The sequence below is a fragment of the Giraffa tippelskirchi genome, chromosome 11 (assembly GCF_054371585.1).
Source record: "Giraffa tippelskirchi isolate mGirTip1 chromosome 11, T2T-mGirTip1v1.2.pri, whole genome shotgun sequence".
Classification (NCBI taxonomy): domain Eukaryota; kingdom Metazoa; phylum Chordata; class Mammalia; order Artiodactyla; family Giraffidae; genus Giraffa; species Giraffa tippelskirchi.
This window is the reverse complement of record NC_137285.1, coordinates 18373309-18391694: the sequence shown is the minus strand read 5'-3', so window position 1 is coordinate 18391694 and position 18386 is coordinate 18373309. Positions and strand designations below refer to the sequence as shown.

At 49.3% G+C, this 18386-nt stretch overlaps 2 protein-coding genes across 8 annotated transcripts in view; one reads left to right on the top strand and one right to left on the bottom strand.

Annotated features, from left to right (window-relative positions):
- Positions 1-15783, bottom strand: P2RX4 (purinergic receptor P2X 4). 4 transcript variants are annotated; one of them, XM_081540055.1, is made up of 14 exons: positions 15554-15783; positions 14286-14326; positions 13255-13261; positions 12695-12842; positions 9743-9814; positions 9554-9626; positions 8991-9087; positions 5740-5820; positions 5494-5635; positions 4824-4960; positions 1918-2011; positions 1730-1795; positions 1269-1364; positions 1-586 (listed from the first exon to the last, which is right to left on the bottom strand). In XM_081540055.1, the coding sequence occupies exons 1-14, from the start codon at positions 15685-15687 to the stop codon at positions 560-562; spliced, it is 1215 nt and encodes a 404-aa protein (XP_081396181.1). In that variant the 5' UTR covers positions 15688-15783; the 3' UTR covers positions 1-559. The 4 variants fall into 4 exon arrangements, with proteins under 4 accessions (XP_081396181.1, XP_081396183.1, XP_081396180.1 ...); XM_081540057.1 differs by lacking the exons at positions 13255-13261; positions 14286-14326 and having other exon boundaries at positions 15407-15783; XM_081540054.1 differs by lacking the exons at positions 13255-13261; positions 14286-14326.
- The window catches only part of IFT81 (intraflagellar transport 81), a 253133-nt gene continuing 250419 nt past the window's right edge, over positions 15673-18386 (top strand). For all 4 annotated transcript variants that reach the window (XM_081540016.1, XM_081540019.1, XM_081540027.1 and 1 more), the window contains exons 1-2: positions 15673-15871; positions 16878-16966. The gene's annotated coding sequence lies outside the window, so the exon portion shown is untranslated. The remainder of the gene's footprint in view (positions 15872-16877; positions 16967-18386) is intronic.

The following is an 18386-nucleotide window of genomic DNA, read 5'->3' as shown; positions in this document are numbered from 1 at the left end:
TTAAGAAAGTCATTTGTTTTAATGTTTGGTCCTCAGTCATCTCAATGTAGCTCTTCACAAAGGAAAAAACACTGGCTCCGCCTCACGAGTGTGGGGTTGAAGGCTGGTTGGGGGAAGAGGAACAGCGGCCCAGAGTGCTAAAGAGCTACGACCACACCCAGGTGTCCTGTTTTCCTCATAAAGTGCTTGAATGGAGCTGCCGGGCCTTGGAGGACCGGCCTGGTCTCCCAGGGGGCTGGAGATGGAAGATTCTGAGGAAAGCTGGCCCTGGAGAAGGCCCCCGGCCCTGCAGCCATAGCCACGTCACTGGCCTTGGGCCAGAGCTCACCCCAGTGATGCTCAATTGAAGGAGCAGCAGAGGTGACCCAGCCGCCACTGTGCAGAGTGGTTTACTACACAAACCCTACACAGAGAACATGGGAGCAGCTGGGCAACCCTGCAGTACTTGTGGAGACTTGACTCAGATTCTGGAACTTTCTCTGAGGTGATATGGAAGCCTTTTCTCCTTCTTCGCTATGCTCTGATGAGGGCCGTGGAGAGCCCAGGTGAGGGGTGGGCATCATTGGTCCATCTGATTGCCAAGACCCTGCAAAGAACAACATGCCTGTCGTCAGTTGATGCACTTATGGTTACGTGTGCACCCACCAGTTGCTGCCTACAGGTAAGCCTGGACCATCTGGGGCAAAGGAGGGTTGGGCACTTTCCCCGAGGACATCTGGATGACCCTTCACAACTGAAAGTACTCAGGTAGATCCTAGAGGTACAAATTTAAGTAGAGTGTGGACACAGATTTCATCATGATATATTCTCATAACTAACCTGTGCTTAGTCGCTCAGTCGACTCTTTGCAACCCCATAAACTGTAGCCCACCAGGCTCCTCTGTCCATGGGGATTCTCCAGGCAAGAATATTGGAGTGGGTTGCCATGCCCTCCTCCAGGGGATCTTCCCAACCCAGGGATCGAACCCACGTTTCCTGCACTGCAGGTGGATTCTTTACCAGCTGAGCTACCAGGGAAGCCCTAACTAGCCTGAGACGTCACTGTTTAAAATGAGGCTAGATTTTAAAGGGTGAGTCCATGTGAAGAAAAGTATGAAGCAAATGTTAGTACAGATGGTGCAGAAATGGAGTGGATGATGAGAGTGGTGTGTGACTGCCTGGGTGGACAATACACCTAAATGTACTGGGTTCTCACCACTGGTACAAGAGGCAGGTGAGGTCAGGCGCTTGGGCCTTCCTGCCTGCTGGGAGTTCAGGAGGCGGCCTACCTGCTCGTAATCTTCCACGTATTTATATTTCTTCTCGCGATAGTAATACCTCTTCTTCATGCAGTAGAGGACTATGACGTCACACAGCACTGTCGCCTGAATGTAGCACAGGGCGAGAAAGAATGAGCCAAGTTGCTGTGGTCTCTGCTCTTCTGTACGTGCCCCTTCCCATGACGCCTGGGATCCTCCAAGGAAAGGAAAGGCTCCCCCATCTCTCGGGGGAAGCGATTAGGCCCCATGGGGCATGGTCTTAGAGAATGGCAGGTAGAGGCAGCAGGATGGGGAAAGGGAAACAAGCCTGGAGGGCGAAGTCCAGAAATAAGTCTGGGGTCGAGGGGAAGAACCAGGGTGTCAGTGGAGGGTCTCAACGTGCTGTGCTAGCCGCTGCTGGGAGCGCTGCAACCCTGGGGCAGGGTGGGGGGTGGGGATGAGTAACTGCAAAGTCTAAATGAGCCACTCACCACGCCTAAGAGCGCCAAGCCGGAGCCAATGTTGATCATGGTGGGGATGATGTCAAATTTCCCAGCCTGTGAGTGATAGGAGGAAAAGAAAAAGTTGTGATGGGGGTAGAGAGTGGGCCCCCTGCCCGCTGGCCAACCCAGAACAAGACTAGTGGGCTCTGAACAAGGGGAGCCAGTGGCCAGGCTACCTTTCCAAACACGATGATGTCAAAGCGGATGCCATAGGCTTTGATGAGTGTGCGGCGCTCAGCGCCGTTCGGGTTGCTGTAGTACTTGGCAAACCTGTGGAGAGAAGGCCAGGTTACAGAGCAAAGGCACAGGTGGCTTGAGAGAGCATCTGGATCCTGGCAAGGGATGTCAGAATGAACTGCTGAGGCCCTGTCAGAGTTGGCACTGGCTAAGGATTCACTCATGCCTGCCTGCTGTATAGACCACACTCTAGCACCTCAGGGCCTTTCCTGGCTACTGTGAGCCATGTGGGAGAAGGGCTGGCCTGTTGACGAGGAGGGTGCCTGGCCCACAGTGCAGAATGCCTGGAATGCAGGCAGAAGGGCACACAAAGAGCTCCCCACCTCCGTCATCACTGTCACCTGCTACGACTTAAAACCAGAACTTCCTCCTCTGAAAGTCCTTCCTGACACTGCTGAGCCCCCTACCTCTCTGAGTAAGGAGACCTTGGCCACTAATAAAAGGTGGCCGGCCAGCAGCAATCACGAAGACTGCTTTGTGGGTGGGGGGAGACTGAGCATCAGCATTGGATCTTTTTTTTTTAATTAAAGAACCTTTGACCCATCAGTAGGAAGAGTAGATAAACAAAATGTGGTATGTCCACACAATGGAATATTATTTAGCCATAAAAGGGAGGTACTGATAAATGCTACAACATGGATGAACCTGGAAAAAAAAATGATGCTAAGTGAAAGAAGCCAGTCACAGAAAGCCACATACTATATGAGTCCATTCCAATGAAATTCAAGAATCAGTAAATTAGGTAGATTACTGGTTGCCAGGGGTTGATGTAGATGGAGGGATAGAGAGGTGAGAGCTTAAGAGGCTGGGGTTTCCTTCTGAGGGGATGAAAATATTCTAAAATTGCAGTAATCACAATAATTGCACAACTCTGAATATGAATATGCTAAAAAAAAAACCCGTCTGAATTCTACTTTAAATGGGTGAACTGTGTAGAATATGAACTATATCTCAATAAAGCCATTTAAAAAGAACAAGAGAGGGGAAGTTGTGGGGAGAACCACTGAAACTTTTACCATTTGCTGCCCGTGTTACACAGGGGATCCACCAGGGGCCTAAGCTGTGGCCTGAGATCTGTCTGGCCCCCAGTGGTCCAGGCCTGGGGAACTCAGGTGGCACTAATGCTGACGGGTATCCTTGTGAGGACTTCTCTCTGGGGTTCCAGCCCAAGCTGGAGGTTTTTCCACAGTGGTTTCTACAAGAACTGTGTAACTACAGAGATAGAACAGTGCAAATCAGACTCCCTTACTAGGAAAAAAATGTAAGTATCTTCCCTTCTAATCAGTGAACCAGATGGTTCAAAAGGACAGCAGATCCTGCATGCATTTGATTCCACACATCACCACTAGGCTTCTCTGATAGCTCAGTTGGTAAAGAATCCACCTGTAATGCAGGAGACCCCGGTTAGATTCCTGGGTCAGGAAGATCTGCTGGAGAAGGGATAGGCTACCCACTCCATTACTCTTGGGCTTCCCTTGTGGCTCAGCTGGTAAAGAATCTGCCTGCCATCGGGAGACCTGGGTTCTATCACTGGGTTGAGAAGATCCTCTGGAGAAGGGAAAGGCTACCCACTCCAGTATTCTGGCCTGGAGAAGTCCATGGACTTTCTAGTCCATGGGTCGCAGAGTTGGACAGGACTGAGCGACTTTCACTTCACTTCATCACCACTAGAGGGCAATAAGTGCAGCACAAGAGCACCATTCTTCATTCTTGCTTGGAGAATTCCACAGACAGAGGAGCCCGGCAGGCTATAGAGTCCATAGGGTCACAAAGAGTCAGACGTGACTGAAGCGACTTAGCACACAACAGCACAGCCTGCTCAGGTGGTCCTTCCTGGTGCTTGGTTTTGGTGTGGAAACGCAACAAAGACCGCATGAAAATGTACGTGGTGCAGATGTCACTGGGTCAAGGAAGTGACAATTGTCAGCCAGAAAGTGACTGGTCCCTCAGCCCTCGCCTCAGATTACCAGCTGCACTGGTTTGAATACTGTCCCCCAAGTTCATATCTACCCAGAACCTGTGAGTGCGACCTTACTTAGAAATAGGGTCTTTGCAGATGTAATCACAGTTAAGATGAGGTCATGCTGGATTGGGGTGGACCCCACATCCGATATGACTGGTGTCCTTATAAAAGAGAGATGAAGAACACATAGGGACACAGACACAGAAATGAGGAGGCCATGGGACACAGAGGCAGAGACTGGAGCGATGCATCTGTAAGCCAGGGACCACCAAGGGTTGTCAGGAGCCATCAGAAGCAGGAAGAGGCCAGGAGATACACTGGCCTGTATATACAGGAGCCTGGCCTGCAGATACACTGATTTGGGGCTTCTGTTCTCCAGAACTGTGAGAAGATAGAGTCCTGCCATTTGGAGCCACTCAGTTTGTGATCATTTGTTAGGGCAGTCCTGGGGAACAAATGCACAGCACTTTCCACACGGATGTACCAGCAAAGGCCTTTCCTGAGACTAAAACCTGTAGCCCCTGCTCCTCAGAGATTCTAGGGGCCAGATCACCTAAGAAGCCAATTCATGAGTCAGGCCACAGAGGCCTTTGGACTGGAGGACCACAGACTCAGCCACTCCTCAGAATTAGTGGCACGGTCCTGGCAGAGGCCTGTCTGGGAAAGCTAAAGCAGGCAGATTCTCCTGGAGGCAAGAAAAGGCAGGGAGGGCTCTCACGGGTTGGAATGCCACAGGGGCGAGGCCCTGCTTGGACCACCCTCCCTGGCGCATGCCTCTCCTCCTGCCCTTGGTCTTGGGTGGGCGTGGAGGCCCCCACTGGGGAGTGATCCAGTTGCCACCACCTCCAACACATGAGGCATGGGGCCCAAGCTCGCACCCACCTGAAATTGTAGCCTGGGGATACGTTGTGGTCCACGTCCCGGGTGTCCAGGCGGCGGAAGGAATACCTGGGCAGGCAGAGGGAGGCAGCCCTGTCCAGGTTGCAGTCCCACTTGATCTGGATGCCCATGATGCCTCCCTGTGGGGTGTGAGCAGAGCCCGTTCTAGAAGGTGATGTGTCAAAGGTTGTGCTAGAACAGCCAGGACTGGGACTTCCCTGGTGGTTCAGTGGCTAAGACTCCGCACTCCCAAAGCCGGGGGCCTGGTGAATCAATCCCTGATCAGAGAACTAGATCCCACATGCCGCAACTAAACACTCTGCATGAGGCAGCTAAGGACCCCGCATGCCACAGTGTAGATCCCATGCACTGCAACTAAGACCGTATGTGCATGCTAAGCCGCTTCAGTCGTGTCCGACTCTTTGCGACCCCATGGACTGCAGCCCGCCAGGCTCCTCTGTCCATGAAATTCTCCAGGCAAGAATACTGGAGTGGGTTGCTATACCCTCCTCCAGGGGATCTTCCCCACTCAGGGCTCAAACCCGGGTCTCCCACATTGCAGGCGGATTCTTTACCAGCTGAGCCACCAGGGAAGCCACAACTGAGACCTGGTACAGCCAAATAAATAAATACATAATTTTTTTAAAAAAGAAAAGCTAGGATCTGCACCCACCTCAATGGCTATGTCCTGGAAGCTGTGCCCTGCGCTCTCCACGATTTTGCCAAGTCGGAATATGGGGCAGAAGGGATCTGTTTTTGCATCATAAATGCACGTTTTGAGGTAGGCGGTGGTGATGTTGGGAAGGATATTCCTCCTAAAGTCAGGAGGAAGCAGAAAATAGGAGTGAGGAAAACCTCAAAGAAGAGCCGGAAGTTTCTCCAAGACATTGGTGAACTCACACGGCTGGTCGCCACTTACTTGCTGAAGTTAAATTTGGGATACCAGATGTTGTTCTTAACCAAAAGAGTGAAGTTTTCTGCAGCCTTTAAAAAAGCAGGCCTGAAAAAAAATTATAACATATTGTTAATAAAAGTACAAACATATGTACACTCCTAATATACCTAGGTAGTATTTTTAAGCAGCAGACACACGTGTGTCTTATAATATATCACTTTGCCAAGAAAAAAGTAAAACGTTTCTCATGGTTTTTTTTTTTTTGCTATTCTCCTCTGCATAAACACTAGGTCAAGAGAGGAGACAGTAAACCAAGGTTTCTGGTTTCTTCCAAGCACAGAAGGGCAGGGCCTTTTCCTTGAGGCCATGGGAATTTAAGAACCTGAGCAATAGCTAACGACTAGGGTGGGAGGGGCAGGGCCTCCTGGCCTCCCTAGCAATCCCTTGTCCGCAGGTGCTGGGTTTCAGGGCTTACCTCAGGTGCTGGCAACAGATCTCGTTTAACAAGTGAAAGCAAAGGTGAATTCACCTAGAGGCTGGAAACGGCACGTGGCACGTGTCTGCTGCTGCACCACCTCTTCTCGGAAGTGCCACATCAGCTCCTGCTGACAGTAGGAGCAGAATCTGTCCTGGGATGGGGGGCAGGTACACTGCCTTGGAGCATTTCTACAGGGGGATGTGGCACTGTGAACTGACCCCTCGGTGGAGGAGGCCCCCTGACCCAGGTCAAATTTTTTTTCTTTTGGCTGCACCACCTGGCATGCAGGATCTTTGTTCCTCAACCAGGGATTGAACCTGTGCCCCTTGCAGCGTTAAGTGCAGAGTCTTAACCACTGGACCACTAGAGAAGTCCCTCAACTCACCTTTTTTTTTTTTTTGACATTCATTTCAAAATAAAGCTTTCCATCATGACTATAAAAAAGTATTATTTGCCACAAGTCAGAGGTCATCGTTCAAATAAATATAACTCGGTCAGAACAATGTCATTACAAACTGTGGTTCCCATTTTTGTTGTGTGCTGAGCCTGGGGCTTGTTCTTGGTGAGAAATGGAAATCGGTGAGGGATACAGACTCCAGACCAGCACCTCCTCCTTGACATCGGCTCAGGGCTGAATAAGAGGGAAGACGGGAATGCCTTTCTCTCCGTGTGACTGTTACTTCACGTTATCAGTAAACACTTAAAAACCATCCTACACTGATGCGATCTATAACAGCGCTGTGCAGCGAAAATATACTGTGAGACACAAAATGTTAGTCACTCAGTCGTGTCTGACTCTATGCAACCTCATGGACTCCTCTGTCCATGGAATTCTCCAGGCAAGAATACTGGAGTGGGGTGCCATTCCTTTCCCTAGGGGATCTTCCCAACCCAGGGATCAAGATACAAACTGTGTTGTAATTTAAGTTTCCTGATAGTCACATTAAAAAGTAACAAGTGAAATGAACTTTTCTATAATAACTCAATATGTCTAAATATTCCAACATGTAAAAAACAAAGAGTATTATTAATGAGATACTGTGATTTAGTCGCTAAGTTGTGTCTGACTCTTGTGACCCCAGGGACTGTACCCCACCAGGCTCCTCTGTCCACTGGATTTCCCAGGCAAGAATACTGGAATGGGTTGCCATTTCCTTCTCTAGGGGATCTTCCTGACCCAAGGATGTAACTAACATCTCCTGCATTGCAGGTGGATTCTTTACTGCTGAGCTATCAGGGAAGCCCTAATGAGATATTACATATCCTTTTCTTAAATAATTTAAGTCTGCAGAACCTGGAGTGTATTTTACCCTGAGAGCTCATTTTGGACCCAGCTGCATTTCTTCCTTCCTTTCTTTCTTTCCTAGGCATGCAGCATGTTAATTTCCTGGCCGTGGATGGAACCCATGCCCCCTGCATTGATAGCACGGAGTCTTAACCACTGACTCACCAGGTAAGTCCCCCAGGCTGCATTTCAAGTGCTCAGTAGCCACACGTGGCCACCAGCTCCATAATGTCCTTTCCAGCTCCAGAATGCTAAGATTCCTTGTCTTGTGGTATTCCCTTCCCTAGCCAGAGCTGCTGCCCTCAGCAACCTGCAGACCTCAACACTGTCTTGTGTTGCGACACACCCAGGATGAGGTTCACCTGGTTACCTGCTCCCCTGGGCTTATCTAGGCCTCAGTCTGAGTTCTGAGGAAGGAAGGCCTCCAGACTGCTAGCAATTCCAGATTCCAAGAGCCTGACCTCTAGCTCCACCCACTCACAGCACAGACGATCACAGTTAGGCTGTGTTACTCAATGTTACTCGAGCCAACTTTGAACCTGCTCTAGTTTATCAAACACACATCCATGGACATTAATAATCTTCCTGCCCAGCATCTGTTCCCCTTTTTTTTCTAGTAACAGAACTCCACACTTCCTTTAGAAGCCACTTGGCCTGTGTCATCTGGGTGGATCTGACTTCACCTCTAGCCAGGAAGGCCTATGACCCAGGCCCAAGTCATAAGCAAAATCCATCCCCCCAGCCACAGGAATGGGCTGGATGGGTTGACAGATGTGGCTGAAGATGTAAAAGATGGACAGGTCTAGAATCTCTATGGGTTTCCCAGGTGGCATAGTGGTAAAGAATCCGCCTGCCAATGCAGTAGACTCAAGAGACACAGCTTTGATCCCTGGCTTGGGAAGATCCCAGGACGAAGGCACGGCAACCCACTCCAGTACTGTTGCCTAGAGAATCCTCATGGACAGAGGAGTCTGACAGGCTACAGTCCATAGGGTTGCAAAGAGTCACACATGACTGAGCATGCACAGAATCTCTATGGACAGCTGGGCAGGGAGACCTGGGATACGTCATGGGTCCTGGGAATGAAGCCAACATGGAAGAAAGCAGAGGCAAGAGGTGGAGACTCAGATGCTGTCCCCTGAGGCCCACATCTAGCCATGCTGGGATCTCTGTGGTTAGTTGAACAATAAACTGCCCCCACTGTGAATGCATGTGTGTGAGCATACATGTGTGTGTATGTGCACATACCCGCTTAAGGCCCTGAGAACTGTTTCCTGTTTCCTGTCAGTTACTTGCAACTGACAGATTCCTAATGTAGAAATAAGTCATCTGCACTCTTATCACGGGTGATAAACACCATGGCCCATCTGCCACTGATGGTTGAGAACCGTCAGCCCAGGGAAGCCTGCCAGTACAGGCTGACAGCAAGAGTACAAAGCCTAATTCCCTGCTGCCTCCCTCAGGCCCAAGACTCAGCCTTGAGGATACTTGCATTCCTTGAGTAGGACTCACTTTGGCACTTCTGTGTCGTCCTCCACCGGGCACCAGGCTGCCACCTCGCATGTCTTCAAGGTCCCATTGAAAGGCACGCACCTCCCTGTCGCGACTCCTACAGGGGAGAGGGGCACCCAGGTCTGTGGGAGTCTTCTACTTTCTACTTTGTGAGGCAGAGTGGAAGCTCTGCCATGCATCCTATGCAGTCAGTCTCGAGCCATTCCGCTCCTGGAATTTACACTGTCCAGAGATTCGAATTGGAGGAAAAGATCTACCTGAGACCTAGCCACATCTCTGCTTTGCTGATCGCAGGGCTGGGGTGATGCTGAGCCACAGGACAGGGCAAGATCTGGGATGGTTTCTGGGGTGCAAAGGACAGAGATGAATTTCGAGAGGGTCCAGGGACCCCTATCTGGGTCCCAGGCTCATGTGAAGGCACTGGGGGGTGCGGGGGATTCCTCCATCGCAGAGATCTCCTTCTGAGAGGGCCCCACCCCCCCCAGCCCGGGGAGGCAGTCTGGTTGGGGGCTTCCCTCCCCAGCCTAAGTGTCTCCTGTGGGGTCATGGTCACAGGTTCATACCGCTGCTGTGGGTGCCTGTAGAGCCGGCAGTGCAGTTGGCATCGGTTTCACACACAGTGGTCTTATCTGGGATCTGGGGGAGGAAGAACCAGTGAAAACAGATTTCACACAGCCTGGCCCCACCTACTGTGGGACAAGCATGGAGAGGGGGGTATGAGACCTGAGGCTCTTCCCCAAGAAGCTCCCTACCTCAGGACAGAGGCCTTGCGTCTGGTTCATGGTGATGATCATGTTGGTCATGATGAAGACGGAGTTTTCCTCCTGCAGAGCGGGTAAAGGGGAGACAGCACTGCGTGTGACCTTCAGGGGAGCCAGAGTGAGCCACAAGGAGGGTCGGACATCCCTTTATTAGGACAGTACCTTTCACTTCTCCCACGTGCCACACCAGAAATAGTTAACACTGATCTTAGGGTCTCCCATTCTCGCCTATGAGAGTTTATAACCGACTGGAAACAGGGACTCAAACACCTGAACATGTGTTCACAGCAGCAGCATTCACAATAGGCCAAAGGTGGAAATAACTCTGCATCTATGAAGGGGTGAATGGATAAATAAATTGTCTAATGGGTGAATGAATAAACAAACTGCAGTCCACACCTGTAATGGAATATGACTCAGCCATACAAAGGAGCGAAGCACTGACATGGCTACAAGGTGGACGAAACTCAAAATATGACGCTGAGTCCAAGAAGTCAGATACAAAAGGCCACGTAGTGTGTGATCTCATTGATATGAAATGTACATAACAGGCAAATCCAGAGACAGCAAGTAGATTAGTGGTTATGAGGGGGTGATAGGGGGAAGGTGGATGAGGAGGCAATAGCTTAATGAGTGTAAGGTTTCCTTTCAGACTGATAAAAATGTTCTGGAGCTAGACTGAGGTGATGTTGCACATCCCTGTGAATGTGCTAAATGCCAATGAATTTGTCATTCTGAACTGGTTAATAATGCGATACATGAATTTCACCTCCATTAAAAAACAAAACATGTCTACACCCTGAAATGGTTCCATAATAAAGCTTGAATTGTTGAGGGGAAACAGCCAAGGAGTGCCTAGAATATCCTCTGCCAACTGGATTACCTCAGAGGCCCAGAAACACGAGAGCTCAAAGGTGTCAGGTTTGGCTGGTTCTCTTTCCTAACAGGAACTAAAGTAAATATATCAAACATTTATACAGAAGACCCAATCAGGGTTAGCCACTGACACTTTTCCCTTACAGAAGGTTCTGTTTTCTCCTCCCAAGTATGAAAGTGCCCAGTGGTTGATCTGAAGTTTCTGGCCAACAGTTCGCTTGGGGATGAGATTGGAGAACTGCTAACAGTGACCTCCTAGCATATGGAATAAAAGACAAAGGTCCTGCAAATTCTAGTTGGACCTTCCACAATGGCCACTGGTACTCTACAGTGAAATGCTCTGAGCAGCTCACACTTTCAGGAAGAGCAGTCAGTGCGGGGAGCCATCAGGGAAACTCAGGGACCAAAGAGTTTCCAGATGTCTCCACCCCCCAAGGTCTGACAAGGTGATGGAAGCTCTGAGAACAGTTGGCATCTTTCAAGGACAGGCCTGGAGCAAAGCATGTTAGGAGCGGAGGAAATGGCCGGAGGGGGAGGCATGACGATGGGGCAGGAGGCCCGGGTCAGGTGCCCTGTCAGGCTCCCGTGTTCCATACATAGACACACTGTTCGCTCGGTGTTTACAGAAGGCTGCTCCCACATGGCTCCTGAGTCAGACCTGAATAAGTCAGTGAGATTTACTTTGTGTTTCCTATTTCTTATCTCCTTTAAGTTTAGAGAAATTTCAGTCTGGAGGTGAGATGAGTAGATGCAGTGCAAACAGATATTTGTGTTCCCTCTTTGGAGGAGCAGAAAGGTATCGTGAGAGCTCATAAGGAGAGCCCTGCAGAACTCACATGGCTCTCAGCCCTGATCCAAGATGGAAGGCAAAGTTGCTGTGTGTTCCCCTCCACTGAGGGTCACAAGCAGGGCGCCATACCCTTCTGCGTGTCCAGTAAACAGGCTGAGCGTGACATTCCTAGAACTTGCCACAATGAGGCCGTGGCTTCGCAGGAAGCAGAGGTCTCTTTGTTGGGACATGCGCATGCCTACAGGACCAGCTTCCTCCAGCAAACTATAAATCCTCTGTTCCATTTGACCTTTATGGTTCCACTAGCTCTGACTTCTCTCTGGGCATCCCGCTAGACCCTTTCCTTGAGAAGGCAGAAGGAAAATGAACACACTTGAAGAAAGAAAGAGTTTCTAAAGTCCTTGCTCTGAGCCAAGAGTTGGCAGCTTATCTGCACCTGGTCAGCCCAGTCACCTGAGCATGGGGGCCACCTGGAAAGATATGTGGGGACTGTCTATGGATCACAGTCATATCATGGTTAAAAAGAGTCAATATTTAACTTGGAGCTTGTGGATTAACAGCCGGAAGACTATGATGCTGCATCAGCTTCTTCCCTTTGCTCCTGATGGAATCCCATGTGGGTAGGTCTGTTTCCTTCTTGTTTGGCTTTGGGTCTCTAATGGCTGGGGCTTCCCAGGTGGCTCAGTAGTAAAGAATCTGCCTGCAATGCAAGAGATGTGGGTTCAATCCCTGGGTAGGGAAGATCCCTTGGAAAAGGAAACGGCAACCCACTCTAGTATTCTTGCCTGGGAAATCCCATGGACAGAGGAGCCTGGCGGCCTACAGTCCACGGGGTCGCAGGAGTCAGACATGACTCAGCGACTCAACAACAACTCTAATGACCGAAAAGATTTACCCTGCAGGTTTACAACAATAAAGTCAAATCATAAAATGTGGAAAGGTGACAGTTCCACCTGCACTTTCCCCAGGATTTAAAACATACGCTTTTTCACCTTTCAGGGCCTGAGGCAGACCAAGATGTCCATATGGAAATCTTCCTCTGTTTAAGCCAGCCATGTTTTAGGGCTGAAGACACAGTTAACTGAATACTGCCTATTAGAACCTAAGCCCAAAAGAGGCCTGTCTACACTGCTTTCTTGGACTAGAACAATCAGTGTGGGCACTGGTGATATAGCATTCTGGGCACGCCGATCACCAGTCAGGTGGGCAAAGTCGAAGGGAAAGCAGTGAACTAGAGGCCTGAGCTTTAAAAGACAGAATCACAGTGGGAGGCTTACCTGAGCTGGAATCACGTAATCAGCTACATCCCAGATCCGGAATCCAAGTTTAGAGGTGTTGGTCATGGTGACGCCCTTGGCTTTGGCAGTAACTGAGCTGACCACAGAGTCTGTTTCCTGGTAACCCTTTTCCCACACAAACACCCACCTATAAAATAAAACAGGTCTCTTAAATTGCAGATATGGAGAGCCTACTGGACAGTGAGTTGCTAAGTCAGAAACAGATGGTTTCACAGCAGTCACTATGTAAATAAATATTACCTCATCCTGTGACTGATAACACAATTAGATAACTGAGAAGTGTTCAGTCTCTTTTTGAAGGAAGAATTACCTTTGATCACATTTGGAAAAGAGATCACAATTTCACCAAGAGGAACTGAATCAGGAAGTTAAGAAATGGTGTTTTTCTTTTTTCCCCAAATCCCCTAAATTCAGATCCTGAGTCAGATTTGATCACAGCAAGACGTATAAAAGCAAAGCATTTACTGCTTAAAAAAATCCTCATAATGGAGGCAGACGACCCTCCAGAGGAACCCTATGAAGATACACTGCCCAGGAACTTCCTTGGTGGCCCAGTGGTTAAGAATCCACCTGTTAACACAAGGGACATGGGTTCAATCCCTGGTCAGGGTAGATTCCACATGCCTCAGGGCAACTAAGCCCGTGTAACACAACTACTGAGCCAGTGCTCTAGAGCCCATGCTCCGCAACAAGAGAAGCCACCACAACGAGAAGCCTGAGCTCGGCAGCACAGAGCAGCCCCCCACTTGCTGCAACTAGACAAAGCCCATGTGCAGCAGTGAAGACCCAGTGCAGCCCAAAATAAACTGATTTAAAACAAAAAGCTGCATTGCCCAACAGAAATACAACACGAGTCATATATGTAATTTAAACATTTCTAGTAGCAATGTTAAAAAGAAACAGGTAAAATTAATTTTAGTGATATATTTTATGTAACTCAATATGTCCAATATATCTTAACGTTGTCAATATAAGATGTGTTAATATGATATTTTTTTTCGTACTATGTCCTTGAAATCTGGTGTGCATTTTACAGTGACAGTACATTTTGATTCAGAGCAGGAATACTTCAAATGCTCAACAGCCTCATGGAACTTCTGGCTACCATACAGTACAAGTGCCAATGTACTGTATGTAGTCTAGAACTTTAAGATACCCCACAGTAGGTGTAAACTGAACCTCCTACGAGCAGCAAAAGCCAAAAGGAAAAAGCTGCATGACAATTCCTGATTTCAAAGGTCCAACCTAGTACTGTGAGTTTAGTCAACACATTAGTGGTGGTGGTTTAGTCACTAAGTCGTGCCCGACTCTTGGGACCCCATGGACTGTAGCCTGCCAGGCTCCTCTGTCCGTGGGATTTTCCAGGCAAGAATACTGGAGTGGATTGCCATTTCCTTCTCCAGGGGATCTTCCCGACCGACCCAGGTCTCCTGCATTGCAGGCAGATTCTTTACCGACTGAGCCACGAGGGAAGCCCAACCCATTAGTAATGGGTTTCAACATTTAAGGGTGCATCCCAATCACTGGAGGGGCAAGGAGTTGGTTGTGACGATACTTAATGTGACTTAATGAGTCCAAACCTGGGGGATGGCCAGGTGGTTGTGATATAGACTCCATACCTGGAAAGCAATTTTACTGAACACTGTCAGTACCTACTGCTGCTGTGTGGATGGATGGTAGGAGCCAAACCTGCCAGATCACGTGGTTTCTTTCAGGCAGTGTTAACAGATTCCAAGTCCCACCCCAGTGGAGGGGGGCGGGTTCCTGTTACCTTTAAACAATTCCTCAGATGAGTCTCTCATGATCAGATAGGTTTGGGAAACACTAAGACACTGGTTCCTAAACTTTACTGCACATCAGAATCAGCTGGGGAGGTGGTCATACTCCACAGCACTTCAATCACAGGGTCTGGGTCTGAGAGCCAGCAATCAGTATATTTTAAAGATCCCCAAATGGGTCTATGTGCAGTTTGGGGAACACTGTATTAGGCCTTTTAACAAAACAAAACAAAAAATGACACAGCAGATAACATCTGTCAGCTCAGCACCTGTAGACACTCCAGGTGGACCATGAAAACAGGTCCAGTTGGTAAATAAATTTCCACCTCCTGGCTCGAGTTTTATTATAGTGTAATGGGTACATCAATTAAAGTTAAGCAATCAGTAAGGACTTATGGTGGCTGGACAGGTAAGCAAAGAGGGCAGCATGGCGAATGATGAGGTTAGGGCTGGTGCCTATACCAAAGACTCCAACAACCCCACAAAACGAAGGAACTGAACCTTAAGTGATTTTTCAAAGTGTGACCTGTTATCTTGGGTTACCATATGATGCTCAAAGGAAAGGACAGGAAGCCACAGACCCCAAAGGAACCACGTGGAAATCCCAAAGCTTGGTTTCTGTCAGCAGACCATCAGAATGGGAAGTGAAGAGCAAAGAGTCAGAGGTTTAGGGTGAAGCCCTCCCAGCCCCCGTCAAAGGCCATCGGGGAGCAAGTCAGAAGGGCAAGAAGCAGGAACGGCGAGGATGAAGGTCTAGCTAGGCTTTGCCAAGACACAACATCAAAGCAGCCTCCGGACCCAGACCCCAGACAGAGCCGGTCCCCCTCGAGGCTGAGGGTGGAGTGGAGTGGACGAAGAACTGGGGGTGTGGGCATATGTCACAGGCTTCGGGTCGCTGTCCCCAAGACCCCACCTGGAGGGCGCTCGCGGGGCTCAGCCGAGGACCTAGGCCAGGATGAGCAGGTGCGTGGCCGGGACCCAGAAGGCGGAGTTCCCGGCCTTCGGGCCACGCCCTGACCCCCAGGACCCCCGCGGGGTGGACGCCCGCGGCCGCGCTCACCCGATGACGTAGGCCAGGATGAGCAGCTGCACGGTGCGGTTCATGAGCCCCACTTTACGGCTGCGGATGAGCACGATGCGCGGCGTGTCGTACTCGAACAGGAAGGCCCTCAGCACCGCGCAGCAGCCCGCCATGGCGCCACCGCCGCCGCCGCGCCGCCCGGCTCTGCGCTCTAGGCCCGGTGGCCGGCCCAGCCGCCGCGTCCCTGCCCGGGAGCCCTGCCCGGAACCGCCGTTCGCGGGGTGGGGAGGGCCCGGAAGGAGGCGGCGCTGGCCCTGAGGGGACGGGGCCGGGAGGAAGGCGTGACCTCCCCCTCGGGTACGAGTGCCCTGCCGCCTCAGGGGGGTTGGAGGACGAGCGACCTTCTCAAGGAGAATGAGCCCGGGGGCTGAGGTGACCTCCTCCTTGGGAACGAATGATCCTTGAGGGGAGGGGCGAGGGAATAATGGAGGAGCGACCGCCTTCAAGGAGGATAAGCTCTACGGAGACGAATGACTCCAAGAGGAGGTCCAGGGAGGACCAGTGAAGCTCAGGGGAGATAGAGCCCTCAAAGAGAGAGTGATCGCCCCCTTGCGAACAAGATACCCTGCCCGCGCCCCCCCGCCGCCACCTTAGTCGGGCAACGCGCGACCCCCGTGGGATGTCTAGAAGTGACTGCGGGCGGAAGGGAGGGAGGCTAAGGATGCGGGCAGCTTAGGAGAAAGAATAGTCCGACTGGAAGTCCAAACTCATGCAGGCTCCAATGGGGGGGGGGGGGGCAGCGGCCACCTTCTCTACTGCAGGGGGAAAGTTAGTTGCTCAGTCGTGTAGGACTCTATGCGACCCCATGGACGGTAGCCCGCCAGGCTTCTCTGTTTATGGAATCCTGGAGTGGGTAGTCATTCCCTTCTCTAGGGTATCTTCCCCACCCAGGGACCCGGAGAGCGAACCCCAGTCTTCTGCATTGCAGGCGGATTCTTTACCATCTGAGCCACCAGGGGGAAAAGCCTAAATAGTTGGTACCCCAGGAGCTCTTGGCTGGTGGAGAAGGAAATGGCAACCCACTCCAGTATTCTTGCCTGGAGAATCCCAGGGACGGAGGAGCCTGGTGAGCTGCCGTCTATGGGGTCGCACAGAGTCGGACACGACTGAAGCGACTTAGCAGCAGTAGCTCTTGCTAGAGCCGCAAACGCTGTAAAATACCCCTCCCCACACTGAAGGAAGGCACATCCCTACTCCAATCCGGATGCTTCCTTAGTTGCAGGACAGAGAGGAAGCAGCCTGAGCCTGATGAGGGGTTTCTGTGACCATCCTTTGAACTGAGAAAGTTTTATCACAACTTTAGGGAGAATTGGAAAACAGAGGGAAAGTGGAGGGAACACCCACAGTTGCACCACTTGAACATAATTTTCCACGTGTGTTCATTCCCTTCAGGTATGTTTTCATAAGTATGTTTTATATTTAGTTTCATTGATTCATTCAACAAGTGTTAATAAACACCTTCCATATACCAGGCACTGTCTAGTGAACAGAGCAAACCCAAACATCTGCCCTTACGGAGTATATATTCTAGCAGATAGTTGTATATACATTTTTAATTTGTAAGCATAGTCAGTGATAGTGCTTTCCAGTTCCTGAGTCACACTTCATTTTCCATGTTACCGCAGACTTGTCGTTATAAATCGATGGATTGTTTCCTCAGTTAGGGATAATTTCCCTAACGGCTCTCATCTGATTGCTTCTAGTTTGTGGATCCTGTGCATAATCTTTGACACACCATTTTAGTTCTTTTCCTAGAAGTGAGATTCCTAAGCCACATCGCCTTGTTTTTCCAAATATAAGAAGGTGAATAATAAAATTTAAGGAAGACAGTATGTGCCTCTGGAGATGGACTTGTCATGTTAGAGGGAGGAATAGAGCTGCCATCTCCCTCAGTCCAAAATGGCCCCAGGAAAAGGTGGTAACAGTTTAAATGGGATTTTATTCATTCTTTGACAGATATTTACTGAGTGCCTGTTGTATGTTGGACAGTGTTCTAGGCCTAGGAAGGGAACAGACAGATGAAGTCTCTGCTGAACTGGAACTTTGTGCCATTGGGGTGGAGGTGGGGCTTAAATTTTATACAGAAAAGAAAAACTGAGTCACTCAGTTCTCATTGGAAAGAGACTTAAAAATACTTTTCCTTAAAAATCAAAACACATTTCCAGCTCTCATTAATACTTATCTCATAGTAATGATGGTCCCCGCCTTACAGATCTGAAATTTAAATGTCTGATTGTGTTCTGAAACAATACTCAGTTAAGAGAAATGTAGAAACAAAAAAGTTGATAGTGTACCCCTAGGTCCAACCAGAGAAGCTGATCCTAAAAATAATTAGGAAAAGAAAATTGTTTCATTTACACACTTGCCCTTAGTTCATCTCTTTTAAAAAACGGCTTTCTTAAGGCATAATTGACATACAATAAACTGCAAGTTTGACATATGTACACACCCATGAAACCATCACCACAATTAAAATACTGAATATCCAATGTGCTAGCCAGAGTAATCTTAGTGTATAAAGTGAAAGTGACTGCAGATGACAGTTGGGACTTTTCGCATATGTCTTAATCACATTGAGTTCCGTATTGTGTGCCTGAGTGTAGTCAGTCATTGAGCAACGTTGGGAATTTTTCTTGAAAAGATTTTAGTAAAGATAACTCAATAAGGAAAGAATAGTCTTTTCCAATAGTTGGTGCTGGAACAACTGGATATCTACATACAAATGATGAATTTGGACCCCTACCTCTTACCATCTATGAGAATTAACTCAAAATGGATCAAAGACCTAAATATAAAAGTTAAAACTATGAGT